Source organism: Schistocerca americana, chromosome 5 (assembly GCF_021461395.2).
Source record: "Schistocerca americana isolate TAMUIC-IGC-003095 chromosome 5, iqSchAmer2.1, whole genome shotgun sequence".
In the NCBI taxonomy this organism is placed as follows: Eukaryota; Metazoa; Arthropoda; class Insecta; order Orthoptera; family Acrididae; genus Schistocerca; species Schistocerca americana.
The window spans coordinates 717,538,861-717,557,973 of record NC_060123.1 but is presented as its reverse complement, the minus strand read 5'-3'; the positions used below and the strand labels follow the sequence as shown (position 1 = coordinate 717,557,973).

General features: G+C 44.1%; 1 protein-coding gene across 1 annotated transcript in view; it reads right to left on the bottom strand.

Moving 5' to 3' along the window:
* LOC124616657 (dipeptidase 1-like) overlaps positions 1 to 19,113 on the bottom strand; it is a 181,702-nt gene that overhangs the window by 35,227 nt on the left and 127,362 nt on the right. Inside the window, exon 7 of the mRNA XM_047144985.1 lies at positions 17,812 to 17,988. Coding sequence (XP_047000941.1) covers positions 17,812 to 17,988 — 177 coding nt within the window. The remainder of the gene's footprint in view (positions 1 to 17,811; positions 17,989 to 19,113) is intronic.

Sequence of the window (19,113 nt, the reverse complement as noted above, 5' to 3'; positions counted from 1 at the left end):
ACGGCGTGGATAATGTCATCTTTGGTTCTGTACGGGATCGTTCGCGGTGGTTCTTCCCTTTGGCAGAGAGATCGTAATCTCGGTGACTCGTGGCGGGTGAGTACGGTGGACCCTCCGGACATTCCCGTTGCCAGTGGCACGGGTGGTCGTGGGCAGCAGCAGCTGTCTGACACCGTGCATCCTCCTGCACAATGTTGTGGTCCTGTTCTGTGAAACGTCATCGCTTTCACCTGACTGCCGAACGAAAGTAATGTTTAGTTACGAGCAGTAGCAGGCAGCATCTACAGTCACTCTTTGTGGTATAGCGTCGTGCAGTCTTACCCCATCAGCGTCGTACGCCACAATATACGCCACTTCACAGCACTCGGTGTTGCGTATACTTTCTGCAGACGAGGAAATTCGGAGTGCCCCATCTGTTGTATTGGCATTTACAGTTCGGTTCGTTTGAGCACATCCAGGAGCATTGGGACAATCTATGTTCTACCACAAAGTACTGCCATCCAAGCTGGCGGCCTTGACATCATCCAAGATGGCGCATTTTGATGGGAAGTTTGAATTTTAGTGGGAAGATAGGACAACTGGGCTACCTCCATTAACTTGTCACCAGACCGCCAGCTCATCCTATGAACTGGCGCCACGTTTTAATTTTGGAGGTAAAGAAAGGTCGCTTGGGGTATCTCTAATAACCCAAGAAAATGGCAGGAAAGAAAGGGCGTTGGGACTAACCTAAGTCACCTGATCGCCATCTCTTCCTACAGATTGGCAGGAAAAGGACTCAGCCTGCACTGGGCTGCTGGTTTTGGAACAATTTATTTAGGGATGGAGTATATTTATCACAGTGATACAGAACACATGCTCTGACATGCCACACAGCATACAGACCTGCAACTACTCCAAAATAACTTATGTATAAACTCTGCACACACACTTGCTAATTGTAAACTGTGAAAATAACGCAATGCACAGCCTACACACCTGCAAACCACTCGTAAATAATGCAATACGTTTATGTCTAGAGAGCCAAAAAATCCATAAATTGTCAAAATAATAATCCATCTAAAAGACTCTGCAAACATGCTTGCTAATTGTAAACTGTCAAAATCATGCAAAAGTCTTTATTTAAACAATTAGGTGCAGCACCACCATCCAGTGTGTTTGCCATGATGTCCACACTCCAACTGACCTAGTACACAGTACCAAGACCAGAGGCCACTGTGGTCCATTCCGTGACATAATCAAAGATGGCAGCCATGACGTCAGCTGATAACAAGTACCATTATCCAATATGGCGGCAAACAGTGTATTCACCACATGGTCTGGACTCCAAGTGACCTAGTACACAGTACCACCACAAGAGGGCGCTGTGGTCCATTCCATGATGTAATCCAAAGTGGTGGGGAAGAAAGGCAGGAAAACTACCCTGCCTGTGCTGGACATAAGCTTTTATTTTCCATGCAGTGTCTCCTCCGCGAGATCTAGACTCCAACTGATCTAGTAACAATTCTGCCACCAGAGGGCGCTGTCATCCCTCCTGTGATGTAATCCAAGATGGTGATCTGTAGGGGGAAAATGGCGCGAAAATGACTCAGCCTGATCACACTGATAAAAAGCACATACTCTGATATGCTTGGGGTCACACCACATAGAGCACAGATCTGGAAACTACTCCTGAATAACGCTTTGCAGACACGCAAACAATTCCTAACTTAGCGAAATAATTTCACTATACACCTGCAAACTTCTCCTAAATAATGCAGCACAGCGATGTGTAGACATGCTCAGTACTCCTAAACTGACCCAATAGTGCATAGCACAGCTTACAGACCCACTCGCAAAATAATGCAAGAGATACACACACACACCGCCTGCTGGCCCCTGTCCACTAGACTGCACAGGAGGCTACCGACAGCCCCATGAAGTGATGCAGCCATCAGCTGTCAACCCACACACAGGCGCCCATTCGGGTCCTGCATACATGAGGCAGTGGCATCCCTTTCATATTCAACACCTGAGAAAATCCTCTTGAAGTATGTTTTCACCTAGGCGCCGTTGATGACACAACCAGACGCAAGCGAAGACCTATTTACAAAGCACAGACGCTCCAAGGTGGGATGCACGCACGTGTGTTCACCGCTACCCTCCCTCCACCTATGGTCCAGCGGAGAGCTAATTGCTGAGCGATGCTGCAGAAATCCGTTCCAGAATAGCAGAAGCTGCTTTGTCCTTAGCGATTCTAACAGACCATGCGTGACATGTGGCTGACACATCACCGCCTGTAGCTACATACTATTGCAAGTGCATCTAGCAACATTCTCAGCGTTGTACTGAAGCCACATAGCTATCTAAAATAATAACTGTGTCGAAATCTAGTAAATTGCATAGTGTCCCAGAAATACTTAACGTGCACTTTTGTAGGAGTTTTCGTGATGTCTCAGCTTGTATGAGCGGAAATTCTTGCCCTAACACAAACTGTTTACGAAAACAGTGCAGAATAACATCGAATCTACTCTTCCTAGCGCTGCTAACGTAATACCCAATCCATTACATGTTAATCTTCCTGCTTTCAACACACACAAACGTCCCCACCACTATGTAGAAACTCCTATATCCCAGCACAAAGGATGTCTTGTGAATGAATCGAGCATTACGATTAGCTCTTATCGAATTTACCCGCCCAATTATTGATGCCGCTGGTATCGAAGCAGCATCCATCTATCCTTTCTTTCTGCAGATGAGACTTTCAAGGTAAAAACTATTTTACGCAGATCGCCATATTGCACCAACAATTAAAACCTGCAAATTGCCCCTACATATCGTCAAATATGGAAAGACTCCTAGTCGATTACACTGCTCTCCCACCGAGGACAGGAGATTGAATATTAGAGCTTGAAACCGATCTCCAATCCAGCAATATATATGATGTAGTAAACATACAATTCATATCCTGTGCCATACAAAATCAACACTTTTACACCATTTGTACATATACCACAAAGACAGGCAGCACTGTAGATATTTATCGCGAGTTTGGGTGGGCATCCACCCCCAACACATGACCACAGCGCCCTCAGTGGATCGAAGTCACACTCAGAACTGTTCTACAAATTCGGCCTCATTTCCCCCCTCATCACAAACGCCTTACTGTTTCTGGTCTGGATCTGCCTGCTCGCTTGCTTGCTTGCTTTTCTACACCCATCTCCAGACTCTGGGATTACAGGAACATATCTAATTTCGCATGGTTTGTTAGAATATCATACCATTTTAGCAGTACTTCTCGATATCAAGCACACATCAATATTTCTTGCATATCAGTAACATTTGTGCGATATAATTCCGAAGATATAGACCCTGTTGACAGCTATGGCTCTGGAAATAGAAATATCAGTACCATTCTTGTGACTTGATATACTCTCCCCTTTGCTATCACATTACTAGACGTCAAATCCATACCTTCCTTATGAATGGACATAGTCATTTCCTTTGCATATGTTGGAATGCAAACACACACATTATAAGCCTGATGCTCAAGGAGAAACTATCATGCACCCCCTACTACTAAGTATAATACTTCTTGAATAACTGATTATCTACGATACAAAATAATACTGAGAGAAAATCAGCGATGGGTGTACATGTCTGATATGTTTATCTTGTGTGTGATACCACTGTGTCTTAGAAAGAGAGCCGTAATCGTCTCATATCTTAAAAAAAAGCGATCGCAGCAACTACTGTATGTTACTGTCAAAAGAGATCTTGTTTTTACAGGTACACACAAGTATCCATGTTAAAAGTTATACTTGCTTTATAAATCCACTTATGGCGTTACCTAAGAACCATGTGGGTTTTACAGACAGATACCGACACGGTGATCGTCTTACAAACCGCCAGATGTTAAAAAACCCGATCCCAACAGCTACTGTATGTTACTGTCACAAGCGGTCTTGATTCTACAGATGCACACAAGTATCAATGTCAAATCCATGTATGGCATTAGCTACGAATAACGTGGTTTTTCCAGACAAATACCTTGACACTAAATATAGACAGTGATCACTGGAGTGTATATTATCACACAAGTAGTGCAGTTACACGTCGCCGACGGTGCACCCTCGTAATAAAATTATCCAATTTTGAAAGCGATTCAGCTAAGGAGCGTGGTATGAAACAAATATTTGCAACCCCTCACGCCACCGCCACTAGATATTTCCTCAGTATTTGTAATGCATTCTGTCTCGATGCCATATCATATTTCTGGCAATCACATATCTCGAAAACGAGCCACCTTTCTCGAACCTATGTGCTACAGTAAAATTCCAACCTAGTTTCAGGTAGCCCCTATGTATCTTGCAACTAGCCTTGGACTGTGCACTACTGTCCCTACAACTTTGTACATGTGATTGTGCCAATGCAAGTCAGAACTGAGCAGAAGTCGGAGAAAGCTACTACCTTCGGCAACCTGTATAGAAACAGGCGAATCTGGTTTACTGTGACAGAACTGTGTTTGGATAATTCGACAGAAACGAAGCCTGATCCTGCAACTCCAGGCAGAATAAAAGACAGTACAGGAGCTGGGGGAAGGATGTGGATTTGGCTACTGCATTCTGGTGCTTCTCCAAACTACAAGCAGGTACTACAGATCTGAGTCCCTTAGGGTCTATCACCCCAAAATTCTGTCGTCGTTATTTTATTCCACCTGCCAGAGAAAAATTATGAGCTATAAAAGCTCAACTAACTCCATCCATCAGAGAACAAGATAAGATATTTAACTCTTCTCTCACCTCCCATATATCAAAACCAAATACCACACGCATGCAGGCATCGAGCACTTGTGACGATCCTATTAAATATACTGGTATCGATCAACTGCACAGACCAGTTTAAGGTTTCATCACCCGCACTGTGGGATGATGACCGTATCCCACAGACTATACTGAAAGTCGCAAGAGGCACTCCCTGTGACCCAGAGTTGTTGTTTGAAACATTGTTTTCTAACACACTTTGTACACCGCCATACATTTTCTTTTTCTGCCACGACTTCGAGATCTATGTCAGGTCCTAAACTGACATTAAGACGCTCTAATCCACGGCCTCTCGCAGAAAACTAGACATCGCACGGAGTAAATAATTTTGTTACTGCGGCTACCATAATACGCGACACATGGTGGATGATTTTAAATAAAAGACAGTTACAACATAAGGAAACTAGAAGAGTTTGGCTGAATTCTGGAGAGTTTCCAAACTGATGTCCGAAAGTGATTGACGACCTCTACTTTTAAACTAATCTGTCACAGTGATGGAATACATGATGGCTCTGCGTTCCCCTTCGACTGATTCCTCATATTGCACTCATGTCCTCGATCACTGTTTGGGTGCTAGAAACCCACAGAAGGTGTCACTCATCCATAAAAATCATTCCCCAACTCGAACAAGCACTGTCAGTCAATCGTTAAGTGGTAACTAACAGCGCGACAGTACACGGATGGGATGGAAAAGACGCCGCCGATGTACCATAATAATAAGCATCACAGCTGATAGCGCGAACAATTTCAACACTGGCCAATGATGTGACAGTATGTTTCCCGAATTTCAGTATCATAGGTAAACTGCCCCTTCTCTACTTTGCGAGTATCATTGCGAATGTAGATAGATGACAGCGCAGTATGTCCATTCAGTGTTGATTCTCGAACACATAAATCGTCAGAGAATACCAGACAGAGCTCTACATATTTCTAACACCTCAAGCACAGTGCTTAATCTACGATCTATCTCTCTGTGTATGAGAGTCACAGAGCATTCTCGCTGTCTTAGGGTAAAATTAGAGAGTGAAAGAACCTCATCACACTGTCATTGACCAACCTGACCTGCAGCACCATTACCGAATTAATCTGCAACCGATCAGAAGTAGACCGCTACACTCCACGGCTCGTGAATGAATGGAGCTTTCCGAGTCCTCACATACCCAAGTGCATGAGATCTCCCGAGATGCGCCCATGTCGAGGAGCACTCCTTATCGATGTATAGTAACATATTTTAAAGTGTCGTGATGTAATAGCAGACGGTTAAGAAAAACAAACAACAAATGATTTTTAAGCGCAATGGAGCTCCAAACGGATGGAGTTCGACGCGTTTTTACGTAAATCAACCAAGCTATCAACTCTATTGTTCTAGAGTCTAGGATCAGTACCTGGAAGGTATTGGTAAGAGAGAACATAAACACGCACACTCCTAAGGCTACAACGTTGTGGACTTGTGTTTCCAACATATCAGTCGTATGGAATGTAGCGCTTTTAATATTCCAATGTAAGAAATACATTTCAAGCCCAGGACATACATCCTTCTTCCCGGTTTCTCTAAGGTAAACTATGTTATCGAACTGTAAAACGAAAAACTACTTACTTAAAATATTGGCTCTGTGTGATACGAGTACAATATAGCTCTCCCACTGTTCACATGCGATCACGGTTCGGTAATTATACTATGCCTGCATCAGACCTATTTAAAATGATCGTTAGTAACGGCAAAGACTTCTTACAAGGAAACAGATAAAAGCATAGCTGCAGCATCCGTCATGTGAAAATTACAAGTCATTCCATAACTAACAGCACACCTGTCAGGCAAATGTGTATGTGGGGAATGCAGTGCCTCACAAGCAATTACCGCTAATGTATTTATGACGCTGAAGTCTCGATTTTACACCCAAGATGCGACAGGGGGGCTGGAGTACATCGCATAAATCAAAGTTCGTTTAGAGGAATGTGTCACGTTTCATCACACATGAGATGGAAGTCCGCTGATGACCGACAGGTTTACTGTTAATGATTTCAAGTAGACAGCACTTTAAACCACATACAGAACATGTAGCTGTGTATGAGTAGAACGCAGGCTATATCACGCGCCTGATGCATCCTGACAGAACAGTGCAAAAAGTGACCTGTAGCAACTTCTCCTTCTCTAGAATGCATCATCAGTCAACCATTGAATCGTACCTCGTTACAAGCTCCATCTCAATCGATCACCCCGTCCACTCTCTGTTATCTTTTAACGCAGATGCAAGTAGGTTTAGAGGCGGATGGTTCTCTGTCTTCCTGAAAAGCATCAAGTACAGTAGTCAACTCGTGTGTGTCACTGGTACCTCAATAGACATACAGTATAATGCTGCTTCAATGGAGAAAAATTGACTGCCTCTCTGATTCCCTTCGTTTCGATGTCTACGTTATCTCAGATCCCTCCTGCTGCCGCATACTTGTTCCCATATACAAATTGTTAATCACAAACAATCTCTCCCCACATTTCGGTGCATATTCGGTCAATTTATAACTATTCCGTCGTCATTTTTTGCAATTCTATCGATTTTATGTCAGATCTGTCCATGTTATCATGACAACCTCTCGTTCTGTGTTCTAAAATTTCTTGTAAATGTAGCACAGCTGCCAACACCTTGCCCAAATGCACTGATCGGGAGGCATGATACAGCACTATACTCGACTGTATCCAGTCACCACCACATTTGGAGAGCGTTTGCTCTGTTTTCTGTAAGTCTGTGTACATGCAAGCCTCGCAGATGGCTCACACCCGTTTTTGTGTGTTGAAAGCAGGAGAGGTAACACATCATGGACGGGGTATCAAGTTAGGAGCCCTGGGAAGAGTGCATTCGATGTTATTCTGAGCTATTTTCGTAAACAGGTTCTGTTAGAGCAAGAATTTCCATGCATACAAACTGAGACATCACGAAAACTCCTACAAAAGCGCACGTTAACTATTTCTGGGACACTATGCAATTTACTAGAGTTCGACTTGGTTATTATTTTAGATAGCCATGTGGCTTCAGTATAACACTGAGAATGTTGCTAGATGCACTTACAATGGTATGTAGCTACACGCTGCGATTTGTCAGCCACACGTCACGCATGGTCCATTAGAGTCGCTAAGGACAAAGCAGCTTCTGCTGTTCTGGAACAGATTTCTGCATCACCTGGCCATTAGCTCTTTGCCAGACCACAGGTAGAGGGAGGGTAGCGGCAAGCACACTAACACGTCTGTGCTTTGTAAATAAGTCTTCGCTCCCACTCCCGAGAGGAATTTCTAAGGTGTTGAGTACGGAAAGGATGCTGCCACCTCATGCGTGTGGGACCTGAATGGGCGCCTGTGTGTGGTTTGACAGCTAACGGCGGCGTCACTTCGCAGGGCTGACGGTTGCTCCTGTGCAGACTAGTGGACAGAGGGTAGGGGCCTGTGTCTGCTCGTGCCTCTTCGATTATTTTGTGAGCGGGTCTGTAGGCTGTGCTGTGTGCTATTTGGACAGTTTATGAATACTGAGCATGTCTACACATCACTGTGCTGCATTATTTAGGAGCAGTTTGCAGGCCTGTACTGAGATTATTTTGTTAAGTTAGGAGTTGTTTGCGTGTCTGCAGAACGTTATTTAGGAGTAGTTTACAGATCTGTGGCGTGACCCCAAGCATGTCAGAGGTGTGTTTTTTTTATCAGTGTGATAAATATACTATCTCTCAAAATTGTTCCCTAAATAAATTCTTCCAAAATAAGTTAAGTACACTCATTCCATACTCTCTCCTGCAGCCTAGCGCAGGCAGAGCCGTTTTCCTGCCTTTTCCCGCACCATCTTGGATTATATCGATATGGATGATAGTGCTCTCTGGTACTAGGTCAGTTGGAGTCTGGACCTTGTGGCGAACACACTGGATGGTGGTGCTGCCTCTAATTGTTTCAATAAAGACTAGTGCATGATTTCGACAGTTTACAATTAGCAAGCATGTTTGCAGAGTCTTTTAGATGGATTATTATTTTGACAATTTATGGGTTTTTTTGGCTCTCTAGACTTATTTCATTATTTACGAGTGGTTTGCAGGTCTGTAGGCTGTGCATTGCGTTATTTTCACAGTTTACAATTAGCAAGCGCATGTGCAGAGTATTATACATGAGTTGTTTAGGAGTAGTTGTAGGTCTGTATGCTGTGAGAAATGTCAGAGCGTGTGTTCTGTATCACTGTGATAAATATACTCCATCCCTAAATAAATTGTTCCAAAATAAATAACGTACAGTCCTTCCTCTCTCCAGCAGCCCAGTGCAGGCTGAGTCCTTTTCCTGCAAATCTGTAGGAAGAGGTGGCGGTCGGGTGACTTAGGTTAGTGGAGGTAACCCAATTGACCTATCTTCCCGCCATTTTCTTAAGTTACTAGAGATAACCGTGGTGTGATTCATTATGCTGTTGGAATTTGAACCGCCATTTTCTGGGGGAGGGTGGAGGGGGTCGGGTTAGTGGAGGTATCCCAGTTGTCCTATCTTCCCGCAGGCATACTCCGACTTATGCTGCTAACCGACATGAAGTCCACTGGCAAGGAAGCAAGGAGTCGAACTGTATAGTCCTCTGCGTGGTCCTGCACGGGGCTGATCCTCCACGGCATCTCTCCCTAACCTGACTGCTTGAACCCATCGTGCGAGTGTGCTGCATGGCAGAGCTATCTCACCACATGCTCCAGGCAATTCCTAGAAACATTGTTCCGTATCCCGATCTCGTACCACTTCACTTTTAGCCAAGAACGTAGCTCTATCTTTGTAAACATGATATTCGGGCATTTGCACTGTTGCTTTGACGTTCCATGGTCTACACAGTAGACTGACAGAGTGCTGTACGCACTCGCGGTACGAACGCGTCCCACGGGCCGTCGTTGTGTCAACACAGATGGCAGCTCTCCCTTGTGTATCTCTGGATGTCGATTTGGAGTATGTGAGCTACAGTAGTGTGGACGGCCACAGCAGCTGTAACGGTGTTGGTTGTGACTGCAGTAATACCGGTGTGTCACTGACTAGTATGTCACCGTTTGATGACTGTGCAGCACAGATAGCGACAGACGGCGCCTGAGAACAATGGCTCCGCACTACCTGTAATGCGGACGTAAGGTGGTTGGTGGGTCTCTCGGCCACTGGAGATGGCGCACTGGTGACACGCTGGACAAGTGTTGTGAGATTTTCATAAACTGAGTGTTCACAGACGGGGCTCATGGAGTTCCTATCAGAAGATAGTACGGTTAACTCTCAATTACCTTCTTTTTGGATTCTCTGAGGCCTATTTCTGCCACTCACTTTTGCTGCTGAAAATTTCTCTTAGACTCGTAAGTGATCGCATTTGAGCGATAATCTCGATATAATACGAATGTAGTAATCAAAGAGCTGCTCAAGCACTGCAAGCGCTGGACAGTAATGGTTGCGGAAGATGCTCATTGGTTTCTGTTAATGCCGAGCAACGTCTGTAAAGCGAAAACAAGTTGTGTTGAAGTTACAGTAGAAATTGAAAGAACCACACAAACTCGAAGAACACAGTACTAGCCCGCGTCATCTGGCACTGATTTTCAATATGGGTGGAACTACGATCGCTACTATATGGAAAAACAGTGACTGAATAATTCACTTTGCTAGCAGTATTGACTCATCTAAAGGTGTGTCATAGCAGAAGACTATTAAAATAGCTGCATACGCAGAACTGGATAAAGTCATGTTGGAGTTGGCAAACAGCAGAGAATACACAAGTATCTGCTAAAATGCGCCGAGCAGGCACAGTTTTTTTTTTTTTTCCTCGAAACCTTGGGAATTGAAAGCTGGTTAACAAGATTTACACAGCGTCACAGTATCCGGGAAACGGCCGTCCAAAGGGGAAGTTAACTGCGGGTAGTAACTCTGTTTCTGATTTTTATAATGATTTCCAGGAGTTTCTTTCCACGAGAAAATTTAGAACTGGAGTAAGTAAATGATGAAGACGAAACTGTGTTGTTTTGGAAATGTCTGCCAACAAAAACTTAAGGTTAGAGACAGAGTGTTGTGCGCCTGGTTATTAATCAAGCAAGTAAAGGTTATTTCTGTTGTACTGTGCTAATGGTACAGCCTGGTGCAACAGGTAAAGATAAAAAACCGCACTGTTTAAGAGGAAAAGAATGCACAGTTTACCTGTCCATTACTTACACCGTAAAAGGGACTGGATGGACCGCACAATATTTCAAATGTGGTTCAACAATTACTTTGTGCCACGACTGGGAGAACATTTAATGGTGAAGGATTATGTGCAAGGGCTGTATTGTTATTGGACAATGAGTCATCGCAAGGGAACGAAAATGCTCTGAAATAGGATGAGAGGATGATATTTGTAAAATATTTACCTCCTAATGTGACAGCCTTAATCCAACTAAAGGATCAGGGTGCCGTTTCTGTCATGAAGGAAGGTTATCGGAGGGTCTGTTACAAAAACTTGTTCAAACATCTTGGAAATTGTGATCTGTGTTGGACGCAATGAATAAAGCGTCTAAGACGTGGCGTAACTTAAAAAAAATCAACCACAGCCAAGCAATAAGGAAACATTAAAGCTAAAACTGATGGAACCAGTAATTCCAATGACGTAGAGGAGAGGTCATTACCACCGGTATCTGCTGTTTTGAAACGTACTCCAAGTTGTGCAATTCTCTACAAAGAAAACATTTCTGAATGGTTTGACGTTGACGGCACAGAGCCAGGTCATGAGATGCTGACTGGCAGTGCTATTGTTCTGAGTACAACGGAGAACCGACGAGGTGGCCGACAGCGACGAAGATGATAACACTCCTCTGCTTCCAGAAACAGTAATAAAACATCCGTCAACACTTCAATGGTCAGAAGAGTTACAGCAAGAAGATGGTCTCCTATTTGACAAGTTAATGACCCTTGAAATTCGCAGTGCGATATGTAAAAGACAAGCTACATCACTGAGATGCAAACCAGTTCAAGACTATTTTATTTCAAAGTTGTGTGATGGAGTGTGAAAGTGGATTTTCCGCGGATTTCAAGTCCCCATGTACCGCTCATAATCGACAGTTTACTACAATATATTTTTTATAAAAGTTATGCATTTTAAATTACAGGTCTGAATATGCACTCCGTACATAAACACGTGAATTTTCACCAAAACAATTAGTAAAAAATGAAAGTAGCGGCAGCATACCAAAGCATACTTAGATATGTATGTATAAATGTATTTATTTCATTTATTAAGAACAAAACATCTTAAAACAGCGTTTACGTTAACGAAATACCAGTTATAGAACAAATTACTGGAAAAGAAAGGACAGCAATCAAAAGCGGAGGGAATTTACATATTAATCGGTATATCATATATACACCGTGTGATCAAAAGTATCCGGACACCTGGCTGAAAATGACTTACAGGTTCGTGGCGCCCTCCATCGGTAATGCAGGAATTCAATATGGTGTTGGCCCACCCTTAGCCTTGATGACAGCTTCCTCTCTCGTAGGCATACGTTCAGTCAGCTGCAGGAAGGTTTCTTGGTGAATGGTAGCCCACTATTCACGGAGTGCTGCACTGGGGAGAGGTATCGATGTCGGTCAGTGAAGCCGGGCACGAAGTCGGCGTTCCGAAACATCCCAGAGGTGTTCTACAGGATTCAGGTCAGGACTCTGTACAGGCCAGTCCATTAAAGAGACGTTATTGTCGTGTAACCACTCCGCCACAGGCGGTGCATTATGAAACAGGTGCTCGATCGTGTTGAACGATGCAATCGCCATCCCCGAACTTCTGTTCAACAGTTGGAAGCGAGAAGGTGCTTAAACCATCAATATAGGACTGTGCTGTGATAATGCCACGCAAAATAACAAGAGGTGCAAGCCCCCTACATGAAAAACACGACCTTACACCAAGCGAGGTGTCGTTTGGCATTTACCGGTGTGATGTGTGGCTTTTCTCATCTCCCGCCTAAATATCATAGTACTTGCAGTGAATTCTGATGCAGTTTTGAATTCCTGTGTGATGGTGTGGATAGATGTCTGCCTATTACACATTAAGACTCTCGTCAACTGTCGGCGATCTCTGTCAGTCAACAGACGAGATCGGCCTGTAAGCTTTTGAATTGTACGTGTCCCTTCACGTTTCCACTTCACTATCACATCGGAAACTGTGGACCTAGGGATGCTTAGGACTGTGGAAATCTCGCGTACAGGCGTATGACACAAGTGACACCATATCACCTGACCACGATGTCTAATGACTACTGAGGTCGCTCATATGGAGTACGTGGCAGTAGGTGGCAGCACAATGCGCCTATTGTGGAAAATGTATGTTTTTGGGGCTATCCGGAGATTTTTAAAAACTTACTGTATGTTTAGCTTAAAATTAATAGTTTTTGAGTGGGTAACAGAAGAAATATGAATTTAATTGATGAAAGGAGAAAATATAAAAATGCAGTAAATGAAGCAGGCAAAAAGGAATACAAACGTCTCAAAAATGAGATCGACAGGAAGTGCAAAATGGATAAGCAGGGATGGCTAGAGGACAAATGTAATGATGTAGAGGCTTATCTCACTAGGGGTAAGATAGATACTGCCTACAGGAAAATTGAAGAGACCTTTGGAGAAAAGAGAACCACTTGTATGAATATCAAGAGCTCAGATGGAAACCCAGTTCTAAGCAAAGAAGGGAAAGCAGAAAGGTGGAAGGAGTATATAGAGGGTCTATACAAGGGCGATGTACTTGAGGACAATATTATGGATATGGAAGAGGATGTAGCTGAAGGTGAAATGGGAGATACGATACTGCGTGAAGAGTTTGACAGAGCACTGAAAGACCTGAGTCGAAACAAGGCCCCGGGAGTAGACAACATTCCATTGGAACTACTGACGGCCTTGGGAGAGCCAGTCCTGACAAAACTCTACCATCTGGTGAGTAAGATGTATTAGACAGGCGAAATAACCTCAGACGTCAAGAAGAATATAATAATTCCAACCCCAAAGAAAGCAGGTGTTGACAGATGTGAAAATTACCGAACAATCAGTTTAATAAGTCACGGATGCAAAATACTAACGCGAATTCTTTACAGACGAATGGAAAAACTGCTTGAAGCCTACCTCGGGGAAGATCAGTTTGGATTCCGTAGAAATGTTGAACACATGAGGCAATAGTAACCCTACGACTTATCTTAGAAGCTAGATTAAGGAAAGGCAAACCTACGTTTCTAGCATTTGTAGATTTAGAGAAAGCTTTTGACAATGTTGACTGGAATACTCTCTTTCAAATTCTGAAGGTGGAAGGGGTAAAATACAGGGAGCGAAAGGCTATTTACAATTTGTACAGAAACCTGATGGCAGTTATAAGAATCGGGGGACATGAAAGGCAAGCATTGGTTGGGAAGGGAGTGAGACAGGGCTGTAGCCTATCCCCGATGTTATTCAATCTGTATATTGAGCAGGCAGTGAAGGAAACAAAAGAAAAATTCGGAGTAGGTATAGAAATCCATGGAGAAGAAATAAACACTTTGAGGTTCGCCGATGACATTGTAATTCTGTCAGAGACAGCAAAGGACTTGGAAGAGCAGTTGAACGGAATGGACAGTGTCATGAAAGGAGGGTATAAGATGAACATCAACAAAAGCAAAGCGACTGATGACCTCAGAAGTCGCATAGTGCTCAGAGCCATTTGAACAAAAGCAAAACGAGGATAATGGAATGTAGTCGAATTAAGTCTGGTGATGCTGAGGGAATTAGATTAGGAAATCAGACACTTAAAGTAGTAAAGGAGTATTGCTATTTGGGGAGCAAAGTAACTGATGATGGTCGAAGTAGAGAGGATGTCAAATGTAGACTGGCAATGGCAAGGAAAGCATTTCTGAAGAAGAGAAATTTGTTAACATCGAGTATAGATTTATGTGTCAGGAAGTCGTTTCTGAAAGTATTTGTATGGAGTGTAGTGTATGGAAGTGAAACATGGACGATAACTAGTTTGGACAGGAAGAGAATAGAAGCTTTCGAAATGTGGTGCTACAGAAGAATGCTGAAGATTGGATGGGTAGATCATATAACTAATGAGGAGGTATTGAATAGGATTGGGGAGAAGAGAAGTTTTTGGCACAACTTGACTAGAAGAAGGGATCGGTTGGTAGGACATGTTCTGAGGCATCAAGGGATCACCAATTTAGAATTGGAGGGCAGCGTAGAGGGTAAAAATCGTAGAGGGAGACCAAGAGAAGATTCAGAAGGATGTAGGTTGCAGTAGGTACTGAGAGATGAAGAAGCTTGCACAGGAAAGAGTAGCATGGAGCGCTGCATCAAACCAGTCTCAGGACTGAAGACCACAACAACAACGAGTATCTGTCGGTAGACGGAAGTGTGTGAACTTGCCTGGTGATCATGCCTGTGCTCAAGCAGCCGACAGATATCACTAGTAACTGCCTCACAGTGGTGTTAGCCTAAGTGAAACAACATGAACTATGGACGTTTAATGACTTAAATGACGACGACTTCATACATACAGTACGGCAAAGGGGAATAAAATCAATTGAAAATAATAAGAATATCCTTTGAATAAAGCTTAAATATCTAAAATATATATCCCTACGTCCGATGATCTTGATTGATTGACGTATTGACATTATGTATGAGTTAGTTACGTGAGTACAGTTGGTCCATTTCACAGGTTTCTGAAAGTTCTCAATTTTTTTCGTACTAGTGGGTAGTTTAGGGGGTGTTACTCTTTCATGGTTCATTGTTATGAAGATGTCCCTTGAGGAAGCGGTATTAAACGCCACAAAACAGATTAAATACAGCTGAAGCGGCTTCTTAATCTCCCAGATGTTTGGTCACATCTGTGGTCGCCCTGTCTACAAGGTTTCCTTCAAGTGCTAAAAAGACAGTTCTAAACTCAATTTTAATTGAATGAAAACGCACTGTGAATTGTGAATGTTATTTTTTATCGCATAGCCCTGCCTGTATATTTATTTATTGAACATTTGTCACGAGTTTTCGTGGTTGATTGCGACAAATGCTTAGTCTGGCCCCTAGGCGGAAGTGTAGACAGATCATAAAACAACCAACATCAGTTCTGAAAAACATGAACAGCGATTCTACCATTTGAAGTTATAATTCATGCAGCTGCCTATTTGGCTTAAGAGCTAAACAAAAACAATTTCGTAGCAACATATTCATTCAACAATCCATGCAGTCACAGTACATTATTGTTCTTACCTTCAAAGCTTATACTTGCAGGTAAGAAGCAATATATTCTGGAGGTCGGGGAAAATAAAAGTGGCCTGGAAAAGAGGATACGATTGGACGTGAATGCATGCGTATAATCAGACCCTCTGACCTCAGCGCCATCAGTTTTGTGAGTGCCTTTTCACTGAGATAACAGTGAATGGCTTGGATATGGATCTTTTTTTTTATGTCTGATGAAGCCTGGTTTCACCTGAGCGGTTATATCAACACACAGAATCACACGTTCTGCGCAGCGGAGAATCCTCATAACTTGCACAAAACTCCATTGGATGACCAGAAGGTGCCTGCACGCTGTGTTATTGGTCCCACCTTTTTTCATCAGACGCTGACAACATTTTGAAACCATTTGTGGCAGCATTAACGGCGGAGGAAAACACGTACAGTGTAAGTAGGCTGTTTAGGTTTTTATATTGGTAACGCCATGTAGCGCTCTGTATGAAAATCACTGGCTGTGCTGTGGGCAGTCTGCGGCTGGGTGGCATTGTTGTAATATTCGCTATTGTAGTGTTGGGCTGTTGGCTGTTAACAGCGCGTAGCGTTGCGCAGTTGGAGGTGAGCCGCCAGCAGTGGTGGATGTGGGGAGAGAGATGGCGGAGTTTTGAAATTTGTAAGACTGGATGTCATGAACTGCTATGTATATTATGATTTTTCAGCACTATAAAGGTAAATACATTGTTTGTTCTCTATTAAAATCTTTCATTTGCTAACTATGCCTATCAGTAGTTAGTGCCTTCAGTAGTTTGAATCTTTTATTTAGCTGGCAGTAGTGGCGCTCGCTGTATTGCAGTAGTTAGAGTAACGAAGATTTTTGTGAGGTAAGTGATTTGTGAAAGGTATAGGTTAATGTTAGTCAGGGCCATTCTTTTGTAGGGATTATTGAAAGTCAGATTGCGTTGCGCTAAAAAATATTGTGTGTCAGTTTAAGCACAGTCTTGTATAATTGTTCACGGGTTACTTCGATCAGGATGGAGCAGCTGCTAACACAGCCGGCCAAACCTCGGAGTACATTTACACAGCCTTCACGCCTGCCAGAGATGCTAGCAGAGGTCAGTCTGGTGGCGGCCTTAGCAGGCCACTCAGGTCACCTGATCCGTCAGCGTGCCATTACTTTGTGAGCGGAGCCGTCAAGTCTAAGGTGTAGCGCAGCAACCCACATAGTCTTCAAGAACTGCAGCAGAACATTTCGGATGAGACTGCAGCAATTCCAGCAGCCCAGCTTCGATCTGCCTTCTGCAGCTTGCTGACCAGGGCCCAAAAGAGCCGAGAGATGAATGGCGGTCACTTTCAACATCTGCTGTAGTAAGGTTAGCAGTGAACTTCCTTTCCTCTCTCGTGTTTCTTTGTACCTTGGAGCCACTTTCATTTACCCCACACTGTAGTTTCCTTAAAAGGTAAGGTAGTATATATTAAAGGTTGCAGCATTTTACACGCTGTGCTAGCGACTTTCTTGAGGAAGTCGTCGGCCACAGTACAGGAGTTGTAGCGCACCAAGTGAATCGGGGTATGGCAGAATTGATGGGTCTGACGTCTCACATGTAACAGGTATGTCGACTGTGCTGACCAACCTCCCGAGGGCAACAAAAACATTGCAGGTGTCGATGCAGAGCGTACAGTATGGCGAGTGGGAAAATCCGACGGATGGGATATCTTAGGGTCTGCACACTATAGCCACGGACGTCATGAGGTTCTTTTGAGGGATTCCACAGGGACGGGTGTGGAGTTGACTGGCTGACACGTGGGCAGCGCGACGCTCGGACGGCCTGTACTCACGACCTTCCTGAGGACGCTGTCGGGCACGTTGCGGGAGCTGTTGCAGAGCGCGCGCGCCGACGAGTGCGAGAAGATCACTGGCGCGCGGCTGGCGGCCAGCGCGTCCTCCATGGTGCGCACCGACACGTGCGACAGGTCCACCATCATGCCCAGCCGGTTCATCTCGCGCACCACCACCTGCGGGCACGTCAGCCTGCTGGGTGCGTTGTGGATGCAAATCTGGCGGTTAACCCAAAAATTGCTTCACATCGTTCTACGGTACTAGACTTTTTAACGAAACCGTAATAGTTTCACGTAATGAGTAGAGCTACTCTAAGCTATTCGAACAGTCCGAAGGTGTACTGCCGGTTTGTTGTGCAAAACTGACTGACGTGGAGCTGAGTGACGATGCTGTTTCAGTTGTGGAAGAGGGACTCAACTTCGCTCCCACTCCTAAGTTCACACCGGTCGCTGACATCGCCAGCGCAGATGAACAAGGTGCGGAGCGACTAGCCCGTGAAGCAGCTGAATAAGGACGTCGTGAAATCTGCTGTGCTCCGACGAGAAGTAACCCAGCGAATTCGAACATTATCAGCAGAGAGAGGGCAGCTGTTCAGGACCTGAGGGAGTGCCCTGAGATTGTTGTCTTGCCTGCTGACCAAGGCAACGCTACTGTTGTTCTTTCCCACAAGGACTACAATGAGGCCGGCCGTGGTGGCCAAGGGGTTCTAGGCGCTTCAGTCCGGAACCGCGCTGTTGCTACGGTCGCAGGTTCGAATCCTGCCTCGGGCATGGATGTGTGTGATGTCTATACATTAGTTAGGTTTAAGCAGTTCTATGGGACTGGTGACCTCAAATGTTAACTCCCATAGCGCTCAGAGCCTTTTGAACACTTTGAACTACAATGAGAAGATGAAAAGCCTGCTACTTGAAGACTCCTACAGGAAGATCAATGCAGACCCCCCAAAAGAAAGTGCAGAATATGACTAGATCTCTAGTCAAGGACGGGGAATTACCAGAGAAGGTTGCCAAGAAACTGTTATCTCAATGACATGTACAGCCAAGACTTTAATGGGCGCCCTAAAGTTCACTAAGACGGGGTGCCGTCAGCAACAGTGGGGGACCTACTTATTTGCTGGCGAAATAATTGGGGGAAAAACTGGGTCCATATGTAGATAAATGCACTCATCATATCTGCACTTGTATGGATTTTGTAAAACGCCTCGACAGCTTCAAGGTGGAAGACTCAGATACGCTAGTGAGATTTTACGTCGTTTCGTTGTTCATCAGGGAACCTCTGCGAGAGTCACTAGAGCTTATTCG